Source organism: Chrysochloris asiatica, unplaced genomic scaffold (genome assembly GCF_000296735.1).
Source record: "Chrysochloris asiatica unplaced genomic scaffold, ChrAsi1.0 scaffold00082, whole genome shotgun sequence".
Lineage (NCBI taxonomy): Eukaryota > Metazoa > Chordata > Mammalia > Afrosoricida > Chrysochloridae > Chrysochloris > Chrysochloris asiatica.
This window is the reverse complement of record NW_006408600.1, coordinates 2,383,709-2,396,664: the sequence shown is the minus strand read 5'-3', so window position 1 is coordinate 2,396,664 and position 12,956 is coordinate 2,383,709. Positions and strand designations below refer to the sequence as shown.

At 38.6% G+C, this 12,956-nt stretch overlaps 1 protein-coding gene across 1 annotated transcript in view; it reads left to right on the top strand.

Moving 5' to 3' along the window:
- Positions 1–1,647: 1,647 nt before the first annotated feature.
- Positions 1,648–12,956, top strand: part of NDUFS4 (NADH dehydrogenase (ubiquinone) Fe-S protein 4, 18kDa (NADH-coenzyme Q reductase)) — a 157,732-nt gene continuing 146,423 nt past the window's right edge. Inside the window, exon 1 of the mRNA XM_006865740.1 lies at positions 1,648–1,764. Coding sequence (XP_006865802.1) covers positions 1,667–1,764 — 98 coding nt within the window. The 5' untranslated portion in view covers positions 1,648–1,666. The remainder of the gene's footprint in view (positions 1,765–12,956) is intronic.

Sequence of the window (12,956 nt, the reverse complement as noted above, 5' to 3'; positions counted from 1 at the left end):
GTCCCGCAATGAGATGGATTGGCCAAGTGGCAGCATTGATGGACTCAGGCGTGGCAACAGTAGTGAGGTTGGCCTAGGATCGGGCAGTGTTTCCTTCTGTTGTGCATAGGGTTGCTATGAGTCAGTAGTGACTCGATGGCCCCTAACAGCAGCAACAACAATAAATACTGACACAACAGAGCCAATATCAAAAGTTTCAAAATGTATGACAATATTTTTATAACAATATTATGTGTTTTGGTTACTATGCGTTAGGAGTGTGGCTGTGACAATGCAAGGAGAGGAAGAAGGAGATCTTAGTGGTGATTGGCTAGTTCTATATCTACAGTGTAGTGCTGTTACAATAAAATGACACACAACACTAAAAACATTGTACCAATATCAGTCTATTCATATAATTATTTCAAAGTCAAAAAAAAATTTTTAAAACAATTCCTTTTGCGATATCTCCCCTTCACCTTCTTTTATTCGTATGTGCACTTCCTCTTGTCTTGGTCATAGCTTTCTCTCTTTCTGACCTTGAGTCTCTTCAATTACCCCTCTCTTTTCCTTATGTATTAAACTTTTCCATAATCGACCATAGTGCTGAATCAACTCATTCTCCGTCTCTTTACTGATTTTGTTTTTAAAATAAAGGCTATGTTTTCAATAAAGGTATAAGCTGAATCTTAAAAGCAGGAGTGGTCCATTAAAAAATTTTTTTTTAAAATGTCTTAAAACATACCAAATTATCTACTTTTTATTTTAAATGAGACTCGGTTATTTGTTCTGAAGGTCAGTAGCTCATAATACAAACATATTTTTAATACTTGTCTCTGAAGATAATTTTTGTCTCATTTGTACTGAACATCAAGAATACTCTTGGTTTTCATCATACATTCAAGATTTACTGGGGAAACAGCAATATCAAAGAATGTGGGCTTTCATATAAATCCACATGTCACAAATATAATCCTTTGCCAGGCCATGTGTCCAGATTTTTCGTTTGGAAAATATGATCATTCCAACTACAAAACATGAAACACGGGATGAAGTCCTGTCCTGGGGGCTTGCAGACGGAATCTGGCAATACTTTGAGAAAGCAGTATTTTGAGTCCTTTGAAGAAAATTATATAAGTTGCAGGTGTTTCAATTTCAGGCATTTTCTTTTGGTATTTTCATTATCATTGTAAAAACAACAATAACAACAAGTAGTAGTCCAAAGAACCAACAAAGGAGCCCTGGTAACTGGGCTGCTCACCAAAAGGTCTGTAGTTCGAATTCACAGTTGCTCCCCAGGGGGAAAGAAGTGGCATTCTGCTTCAGTAAAGATTTACAGTCTTGGAAAGTCTATGAGGCATTTCTACTTTGTCCTATAGGGTTACTATGAATCGAGTCTCCATGGCAATGGGTGTGGGCTTTATTTATGTATTATTTTTGGTTTTGTTAAATACTAAGAAGGATTACATTTATGGAGTAATGTATATGACAATTTTGTGGGTTTTCTCCACGCTTTTTTTTTTTTTTTAAACTTTTTCAGCCAAAATGCTTAACTCTTTTCTAAATTTCAGTATTAAAAAAACCAAAAACATACTCCATTAAGTTGCGGTTGAGGTGGCTTGAGAACGAAGGAAGTTCGTCCCATACGGTGATCCGTACTCCCATTCTGGTGTTTGCCTGCAGCAAGATGGCGGCAGCTTCAATGTCAGTGGCGCTGATGCAAGCCTTGTGGGGGAGAAGGGCAGCTACTTTAGCTACCGTTTCCGTTTCCAGGGTTCCAAGCAGGTAACAGTATTGTCAGACTTCTTTCAAAAGCTTCTTGGGTTCTTCCATTTTTGCGGAGGTCTGTGTAGTCAGGTTCTCGGGGCCTCGGGGAAACGTCCTTTGCTAACCCTTTCCTAGAGAGAGTGCTGGTTGACCTGAGACTAGCTGTGATTTGGGTGCGATGGCCAGGCGAATGGTGCCGTGAATACGAAAAGGAGGAGGAGGAGGACCTTTGGTTTCTCGGAAACCTTTGGCCTGTAGCAGACAGAGAGGGTCTTAGAGGAAGGGTTGTGTCTGACTTGAGAGCCAAGCCTCAGCTCTGCGGGAAGGGGAGGAGTCACACATTTTTCTCCCCACTTTTCACACCTCCCTCGGTGTTTCACCTGTTAACCTACCGCTCAAGTCCTCTCCCTCCCACCGCTTTTCGGGATATTGATTGGGTTCCTAAACAGAAAGATTCTTTTATTCATCAGTCACCTGGGAGGAAAGCTTGTTTATAATTCGGTGTTAAAATGTAAAAAGATCCCTGCTGCTGATATTGGAGGGTGATTTTTAAAAGGCTGGTAGTAATTCCAGGAGATTTCTTAGCCACACTTATGAAAGCCTTTCAGTAATTTAGGGATTTTTGTTGTTTCTTTATTGTCTTGAAGCATTTTTTGTGATGGTGAGTTTTTATTTTATTTTGTTTTTTACTGCATTTCTTCCATTTCCAGGTTTTCTCCAATAATACGAACAGCATACAGCACACCCAAACACACATACACACTAGAATTTTTGTCTACCAAGTATTATGTTTTGTAGTTATTTTCACAGCCTGTTGGTATAAATCTCCACTGCGGATTGTAGAGACTATAATAAAGATAGAAAGACTGGCTAGAGCGAGTGAAGGAGAAGGGAGGGAGGGTGCTTACATAGTGAAAAGTGAGTATAATCAAATGCTAATTCATTTAGTGTTATATTAAATAAATGTAAAGGGAATGCAGAGAGAATCAAAGTTGATTCGGAAGACGTTTTAGAAGTGCGTTTCATTAACATTTGGAATCATGGATGGTGGGGGTGGGGCAGGGAAGAGAGCAGGGTCAGTGGTTTGTGAAAAGTTTGAAGGTGATAGATTGAGAGCTATGTAATATAGAATCACTGAGAAATAAAAGTGCTAAGAGTGGGAAAAGAGAAATTATAACTCTACCAAACTGCAGTATGTATATGTATGGGAAACTGAAGGGAAACTTTTTTGTTAGAATAGAGACCGCAATTCTTTTTATTTTCGACATTTTGGGGATTAATTTTGCATTGCCAAGTAAAAATGTACTCACCATAATCCCAGAACTGCAAACAAATCTGAAGGAACTGCTCATGCATGGTTAATCAGACAATGGCTGTATTTTTTTTTAAGCTTAAATCACAGCCATTTTGCCAGCAATTTTAAAAGTTGGAGCTACAACAATATTTAATTGTGGGAACTTTGATGATAATTTCTACTACTTAAGAGTTTTCTGCTCACAAATATGAGAAATTTCAGAACAGAATAAAAATTTCAACTATATCAAATGACTTTTGTTCTATACTTTAAAAAGCCTAAAAGCCAAAGAAAATTAATTGTAAATACAAATTGAAAATAATACTTATGTATTTGCTTTCTACACCAGCTTTTCCCCCCCAAAGAGTTTATGATGTGCTTCTCCAGGAAAAATGTATTGTTTCTTCTCCCTTACATAATATTTCCTTTTCATCCTTAACCACTCTTCTTACATATGACTTGAAGATGATGAGGATCTGAAAAGTCTGAGTGGAAAAGAACCAAGTAAGGGGTAAACCTACATCTAAAATGATTTTTATTGAAATCCTTAGAAAAACTTGTGCAAATGATACAACATTTCAGATCACTTAAATAGTTGTTGTTGCTATGTGCGGTGGAGTAGCTTCTGACTCATAGTGACCCTGTACAGGGTTTCCAAGGCTGTAAATCTTTCTGGGAGCAGAAAGCCTCATCTTTCTCCCGTGGAACAGCTGGTAGTTTCAAACTGCTGACCATGAGGTTAGCAGCCCGATTCATAACCACTATGCTACCAGAGCTCGTTACTTAAAGGAGTAAAAGAAGGGAAATGGAATCAGTAAAGCACATGGTAATGAGAGGTGGTGGTGACAATGTGCTGTGGAGTCAGTTCTGACTCACAGAGACCTCTGTACAGGGTTTCTGAGGCTGTAAATTTTTATGGGAGCAGAAAGCCTCACTTTTCTCTCACAGTAGTTTTGAACTGCTAACCTTGAGGTTAGCAGCCCAATGGCTTGGAATCACTTTGCTAACAACTCCCTGGTAATGAGGGGACTGGGGAACAAATATAAATATTCAAGAAAAGGAGCCATCAGTAGAAGAAGGGAAGCAGTTAGAGTCTACATTGACTTTGATTTTAACTATGTTGTTAATTGTTAGTACCATGGAGTTGATACAGACTTACTGACCCTATATATAGTGTTTTCAAGTAGCAACTGGTAGGTTTGAACGGTCAACTTTGTTGTTAGCTGTCCAGTGATTAGCTTATCCTACAGCACCACACCAGGACGCCACATAATGACTATATTTTACTATATCAGTAAAAAACGAAACAAAAAGCCACCAAGTAGATACACATGTTGTTGTTGCAAAGTGCCGTCGAGTCGGTTCCGACCCATAGCGACCCTGTACAGGGTTTCCGAGGCTGTAAATCTTTATGGGAGCAGAACGCCTCATCTTTCTCCCGCGGAGCAGCTGGTAGTTTCGAACTGCTGGCCTTAAGGCTCGCAGCCCGATTCGTAACCACTACGCTACCAGAGCTTCTTAGATACACATAAGAGAGAGAAATAAATACTTTAAAAATGTGGAAGGGTGCTACTGACGGTGGTAGGGACTAAGTGTTATAGGACCTCTTGTGAGGTATACTTTGTGTTCAAATCTTTGACTTTATTGTGTTGCTCTGTTCCCTTTTTCAGCTTGTAATAAATAAGCCACTGAAATTATGTGTCTGAACAATAGGAGTCTCCAAATGAGGGAGAGGTCCTAGGGTTGTTGGAGTTCTCTGTATATTTCACTTTGATGGGAAACTGTCTGAGCCCAAATTGGAGAAGTATTTAGGACATTTAAGACCAGTGGGTTGGTTCTTTCATCAGATAAACTAGGAAACAAATTCTTGTCAGAGGGGAGTTACTTTTGCTCTCTTTGATTTGTCATGCTGTGAGATGAGCATATCCCAAATTGGGTCTGCTTACTCAATCTAGATCCTGGAATAAAAATAAAATGGAACAAAGCAGAAGCTGAGCTTTGTTGGTTATAAAAAGTGAATGAGAAACACACTTTTTTTTGGTTTGTTACCTCTTTGCACACACACACATGAAAGAGTAAATACATATTTAGGGATGAAATCTTATGAAGGAAAGCAGGAAGTCATTGGCATTATTTCTTTTAATAGCCAAGTATCTGCAGTATATTTTGTTCTAATTATTTTCAGTGGTTTGAGTTTAGGATATTTTGCTAGAACACTGTTCTGGTTTGAAGTTGTTTTTTGTTTCTTTTTGTACTCATACTTCTTGAAAAGTGTCTTGACTCCCCCTTTGTATTGTTGTTAATTGCCTTTGAATTGGTTTCAACTCCTAACAATGCTGTATATGGTTTCCAAGGAGTAGCTAGTGGATTTGAGCAGCCAACCTTGTGGTTCACAGTCCAGTACTGATTCTACAGTGCCGCACCAGGAGTCATGAATTTATTTGGGAAAGGATAGCCATAAAACATGAAAGCTTTTTGGAATAAGGACCAATTAACAGTGGAGTCCTGGTGTGGCACTGTAGGATCAGCACTGGACTGCTAACCTAATCACAAGGTCAGCAATTTGAACCTACCACACACTCTTCAGAAACCATATACAGAGTGATTGTGAGTTGGAACCGACTTGAGTACATAACAACAACATGAATATGAGGAGTCCTGATGTGGTGCTGTCAGCTAAGCACTGGACTGCTAACCTCAAGGTCGATGGTTCAAACCCACCAGCTGCTCCTCACATTCAGGGTCACTATGAAATGGAACCACTTAACAACAGCAACGATTACATGATTTTTCTCTCTGCAAGCTACTTTATCTGAAGTTTTTAAAAGTTAGTAATACATGGGCTTCATTGAGAAAGATGGAGGAGCTTGTTTGGAGATGGCATGAGTGCAGAATAAGAATATTTCAAATGGAATAGCTGGAACAGCGTAGTTCCTTTGATAAAAGTTGAGAATAATTTTTATGGTACTCTGGTAGAGTAGTGGTTACAAGTTGGGCTGCCAACTTCAAGGTCAGCAATTCGAAACTGCCAGTGGTTCCGCAGGAGAATGATGAGGCATTCTGCTCCCATGAAGATTTACAGCCTTAACCCTGTGCAGGGTCACTATGAGTCGGAACTGACTCCACCATACTAACTCCACCTTACTAACAACCTCCATTCTAAGTATGGAGTCTTGGTATGGCTCTGTGGGATAGGCACCAGACCACGTTTTCTGTTTGAATCCCAAGGCTGGCTTCTTGGAAACCCTGTACAGGGTCTCTATGAGTCTGAACTGACTCCATGTCACTTAACGACAATTCTGAGTACAGATTAATAATAACTGCTTGCATTTATTTCAAGCTTGCTTGAAGTATATCAACCACTGTGCCGAGGAGTTTACTTATCATGTATTCCTATAATCTCAAGTATTCATGTATCATTTTTCAGAAGAGGAAACTAAGGTACAGAAATTAAATTACTCAATTTTGTATTGCTGTAAAGTGGAGTGATTTAACAGTCTAAAGGAGTATGTTGACTTTTGCTTTAAGTTTTTATTATGTTGGATCAGAGACATTAAAAACCTCAGTGTTTTCTGCTCTTTCTTCCTTTTTGTAGAGTATGTTCTTTGTTTCAGATTGTCTGGTATTCTTATCTTTACTTTTACTCATTTGTTGCTTTTGTACAGTTGTTGTTGTTAGATGCCATCGAGTCAGTACCAACTCATAGCGACCCTATGCACAACAGAAGAAAACACTGCCCGGTCTTTTGGACAGTGGGGATAGTCAAATGAGGAATTACAGTGTTTATGTTTTGTTTTGGGCAGCTAAGGGTTTTTCTTTAAGTTATATAATGATTTTTTTGTGAAAGGCTTTGTAAAAATACATATAATCTGTGTATTAAACATTTTGCTTGTTTAGGATCAGCACAAGGTCGGCAGTTCAAACTCAAAAGCTGCTCCTTAGAAACCCTATGGTGGTGTACTGTGTAGTTGGTTCTGACAGTGACCCTGCATAGGGTTTCTGAGGCTGTCAAACTTTACCAGAGCAGAAAGCCTCATCTCTCTCCCTTAGAGTGGCTAGTAGTTTTGAACTGCTGACCTTGAGGTTAGTGGTCCAACCCATAACCACTACGCTACCAGAGCTCCTTTGGAAGTCTTATACAGGGTCCTTATGTGTGGAAACCCACTTGACAGCACTTAACGACAACAACAACTGCAATCATTGATTCTTAGGGAAAAAAGTATTGTTTTCCACTGATTTTAAAAATGGCTGGGGTATCTTCTGTGCTTTCTGATTATTTGTACCTGTTTTTTAAAATAGTGTTTTGTATTCTTTCTTCAAGGAGCTGTGATAGCATAGTGGTTACGAGTTGGGCTGCTAACCTCAGGTTCAGCAGTTTGAAACTACTAGCAGTTCTGTGGGTGAAAGATGAGGCCCCTGTAAAGATTGACAGCCTCGGAAATCCTATGCAGGGTTGCTATGAGTCAGAACCGACTCTGCAGCACACCAGCACTACCACTACCACCACCACCATTCTTGCTTGACTAGTCTACTTCCCTTGATCAGTTTCACCACAACTTTACATTTATTATGGACATGAATATCAAGATAGTAAATATTTGGAAGTGGTTCGTCACTCGTTCTTCTAGTCTGTCTTCATCTGAAAGCTCATCTGAAACCTGTCCACCATGGGTGACCATGCTGGCATTAAAAATACCGGTGGCATAGCTGTCAGAATCACAGCAACTCACAACCACCACAGTACAACAAACTGACAGACAAGTGTGGCAACAGTAGTGAGGTTGGCCCAGGATTGGACAGTGTTTTGTTCTGCTGTGCATAAGGTCCCTATGAGTCGGTACTGACTCGATGGCACCTAACAACAACAAATCTGATAGGGACTCTTAGAGTGGCACTGTAGGATAAGCACTGGACTGCTAACTGTAAGGCGGGTGCTTCAAAACCACTCGCTACTCCTTGGAAAGCATATGCAAGGTCGCTATGCCTCTGAACACAACAAAGACAACAAACTTGATAGTGTTAAATAAAGTATGCTTAATGATTATGACCTGCACTTACATTGTTATGGTTAAAGCTCTTACCTTAACTCTTTTAGGGCTCATGGATAATCATATTCAGTGCATGAGCTCTGATTATAACCTTTCTTTTTAGTGTGCAAGGTCATAATACCCTCATGGAACCTTACTGTATCTTGAGTTATGCAGTGACACGTTCTTAATGTCTTTTATCTAAATATTTGGATATTTTAGCAAACTATTTTAAGTCTTTTGTCCTTTAAGAAAAGATGCTAGAGCAATTCAGAATTCGGTTCCAAGTTATGTTACGTGCTATTGATTTCTTCACTGGGTGAATACAACCTTATGCTCTTTAGAAGTATTTTTGCTCCAGTGTAACCTTTTCTTCTTGCCTAGACATACTAGATTTTTTTTCTCCTTTATGGAATCAGTTGCTTGTTCATTTATTGGTTCTTTAATCCTTTCTGTGTATCAAAATCACTTGTTGTATTCAAGAGTAAAAAAATGCATATGCCTTGGCTCCAACCTATTTATTGGGTCTGTAAGCTTAGATTGAGGCTTAGCTCTTTGGTGATTCTGATGGGAAGCAAGGCTGAAAACTACTGACCTTACTTAAAAAAAAAAAATTCCGTACGGTATCTTGAAAGACTACCGAAATAAAATTTTCCTTGAAATAGGATGGGGAGATTTCCAGAAAGGGGGGGCGGGGGGGGGGGGGAGAAGCTTCCTTTTTTTTTTGCATGTTTTCCTAATCTAAATTGAGTTTTAGGCTTTTCACTCATGCATTGTATTGTAGTTTTTTTTTTTTTTTTTGGAGAAACTTTCCTTGCAGGCAAAGCAGGTATTTTGATAATTTTGGAGAAAGCAGGCCATGTTACTCACTCTCTAGAGACTCTTGTTCTTCCTTTTGGAAGGTCTCCGGTTTAATATAGCGCAGATGTTGAACTCTGCCCTTCAAAGTTTTAAGAAAGTGTTTTATCCTTTAAAATGGAAATGCCTTTTTTTGGGAGGTGGTCTTTGGCTGGATATAGTTCTCTAAGAAAGTTTTTTTACTTCTTGAGTTCTTTTGTTTCAGTGATTTCTTAGACTTGTTTCAGATATTCAGAGCACAGTGTCTCAGAGTAAAGATCTGGCTGCTTTTGTAGTATGTTTTGCTATATATATCCTTAACAAAGCTAGATAAAGAGTTTATTTCTTTGTGTTTTCTAGGACTTGGAAATATGTTCTTTCCTTTATTCAGTCACTCCATACATAAGTAAATGGTCCTTGAATAGGGCTTACTAGACAAAAGATCCTGTTCTAGATGAGTGTTCAGCAAGCCATATGCTTCTCCTAAAAATGTCAGTCTGTCTTGATGAGCTTTAAAGTGAATACAGATGTTTGGGCTCTTTTCAGGACTACCATTCTTTGTGTGTGGAAAGAGCACTTCTTTTTCAAGAGATTTCTTCAATATACTTAAGACATTTTCTTGAAATTTATATTTTATGATGTTAATCTTTTAAGTATAATTAAATTATACTTAATTAGACATTATTAATTTGAATTTAAGAAATTAGTTTTAACATTCTGAGTGCAAATGAGATTTGGAGAAATAAAGTAGGACTCATAATATGGCTCTTGTTAAGGTTTTTCATTTATTTAGTGTTTAAAACTTTTTGGAACCCATAGTGCTTAGTAATATTTACTTGAATGTAATGAAAGGTGGTATTTTGGCAGGAAAGGGTACCTTTTTAGATATCCAGTGCCTTTTGCATTAGCAGATTAACTCTAAAAGTTATAGCTCATAGACTCAAATAATGTTTGAGTTGGAGACTCTAGTATCACTCAGTCCAACCCACTGTTTAATGCAGGAATCTCAAGAAGTTTCTGCCTTTTGGCGGCATTGAAAACACTGCACTTTTAGACTTACTGGTAAATGATGCTTCTGTTTAATATTGTGTAATACAAATGTTTCCATTGATGCACGTGTCAGACTTACCAGTAATTGAAGACATTTGTCAACACTCATTCTCCTTTTAAGTCTGTACTCCAGTCTTAGTATGATCTCCAATATGTTTACTTTTCTTTAATGGCCAGATTTCCTGATGCTTTACCACCTCTTGGAACTATTTAGTCTGTATTACATGCTGTCGGTATCAGTATCTTTCTTTGAATTGTCTACTGTACATTTAACAAAATGAAGTTATCCATGGTGATGGCTTGGTGAGCTGAGATTGAATTAAAGAAAAAAACAGTATACTTTAATTTGAATTAAAAAAGCTGTTTTCAAATTTATAATACAGAAAAGTAAGCTGTTTTCTTTATATGTATGGTTGTTGGAATTTTGTTGTTGTTATAAGGTGCTAATGAGTCGGTTCCAAGTCAAAATAACCCTATGCGCTACAGAATGCAACATAGCCCGATCCTGTGCCATCCTTAAAATTGTTGCACTTGAGCTCATTGTTGCTGCCGTTTGTCTCATTGGAGACCTTTCTTTATTTGCTGACCTTATACTTTACCAAGCAAGATGTCCTTCGACAGGGATTGGTCCCTCCTGATAGATAACATGCCCAAACTTTGAGAAACTAAATCTGACCATCTTGGCTTCTAAAGAACATTTTGGGTGTACTTCTAACACAGATTTGTTTATTCTTCTGACAGTTCATGGTACTTTTAATATTCTTCTCCAAGGAGCTCTGGTAGCGTAGTGGTTACGAATTGGGCTGCTAATCTCAAGGTCAGCAGTTTGAAACCACCAGCTGTTCTGCGGGAAAAACAGGAGGCTTTCTGCTCTCATAAAAATTTACAGCCTTGGAAACCCTGTATAGCGTCACTATGAGTCGGAACTGATGCCATGGCACACCACAAATACCGTAACTCAAATGCATCAGTTTTTCTATGGTTTTCCTTATTCAGTGTTCAACTGTCACATGGATATGAAGCTATTGAAAATACAATGACTTGGGTTAGGTCTACCTTAGTCTTCACACTGACATCTTTGCTCTTGAACACTTTAAAGCTATCTTGTACAGCAGATTTGCCTAATACAACGTCTTGTTTTTTTTTTTTTTGGCTGCTGTTTCTATGAATGTAAATAGTGGATCCAAGTAAAATGAAGTCTTTTACAACTTCAGTCTGTTCTCTATTTATCATGATGTTATTTATTGATCTAGTTTCCTTTACATTGAGGTACAACCCAAACTAAAGACTGTTGTCTTTGATCTTCATCAGTAAGCATTTTAAGTCTTCTTCACTTTCAGCATGCAGCACTTTATCATCTATATATTGCAGGTTGCTAATGAGTCTTCTTTAAATCCTGATTCCACCATCTTCATATGACCCAGCTTCTCTGCTCAGCATGCAGATTAAATAAATATGATGAAAGAACCCTGGCACACAGCTTTTCTGATGTTGAGCCATTCGGTATCCCCTTGTTCTGTGCAAACGACTGCCTCTTGGTCTATGTACAGGTTCCTCATGAGCACAATGTAGTGTTCTAGAATACCCATCCTTCGCGATATTGTCCATAGCTTGCTATGATCCACACAGTCGAAAGCCTTTACATAAGCGATAAAGCATACGTAAACATCTTTCTATCTTCTCTACTTTCAGCCAAGATCCATCTGATGTCAGCAGTGATATTCCATGTCTTTGTCTGAATTTGACTTGCACCTCTGGCAGTTCCTTATCAATGTACTGTTGTAGTTGTTTATGAATTATCTTCAGCAAATTTACTTGCATGTAATATTAATGATATTATTAGAAGATTTACACAGTTCATTGGTTCACCTCTCTTTGGAATGGGCACAAATATGGATCTCTTCCAATCGATTGACCAGGTCTTCCAAATTTCTTGGGATAAATGAGTGCCTCCAGTTCTGTATCAGTTTGTTGAAAGACTTCTATTTGTATTCTGTCAGTGGTCTGAGCCGTACTCTTTGCCAATGCCTTCTTCAGTGCACCTTGGACTTCTTTCAAGGTCATTCGTTCCTGATCATGTGTTATTTCTTGAAATGGTTGAACATTAACCATTTCTTTTTTGGTACAGTGACTGTGTATTCCTTTTGTCCTGTAACCTTGCTAAGTTAATTTGCTAGTTCTTTAGGATTTTATAAGTAGACAATCATGCAATGTACCAGGAAGGGCAATTTATATCTTTCATTACAATCTGCATACTTTTTTGTTTTTTAATTAAAAAAAATTTTTTTGGCCTATCAGAATGTTAATAAGAGTGGTGAAAACAGACATTCTTGCCATTTACTGGGGGAAAAGCACTCAGTCTTTTGCCATTAAGTATATTGTTGTTGTTAAGTGCAGTCTAGTTGTTTATGACTCATAAAACCCTGTAAAGTGTTTACGAGGAGTTGCTAGTGAGTTTGAACTGCTGATCTTGCAGTTCAAACCGACCTTGCTTCCACTGCATTATCATGTAGTGCCACACCAGGAATGTTGTTGTTGTTGTTAAGTGCCATCGAGTCGGTTCCGACCCATAGCGACCCCGTACAGGGTTTCCAAGGGTGTAAATCTTTACGGGAGTAGAAAGCCTCAATTTCTCCCGCGGAGCAGCTGGTAGTTTCGAACCTCTGACCTTAAGGTTCGCAGCCCGATTCGTAACCACTATGCTACCAGAGCTCCTTTACCAGGAATAGAGGTGTTTTTCTTAGGTGCTCTTTATTGAATTGAGGAACTTTCATTTTCATCATTACTAGATGTTGTATTTTGTCTAATGCCTTACCTGCATGTTGTTGTTGTTGTCAGGTGCTATCGAGTTGGAACCCACTCATAGCGACCCCATGCACAGCAGAACGAAACAATGTCCGATCCTGGGCCAACCTCACGCTGCCACACTTGAGTCCATCAATGATGCCACCTGGCTGATCCATCTCGTTGGGGGTCTTCCTCTTTTTCTCTGACCCTCCACC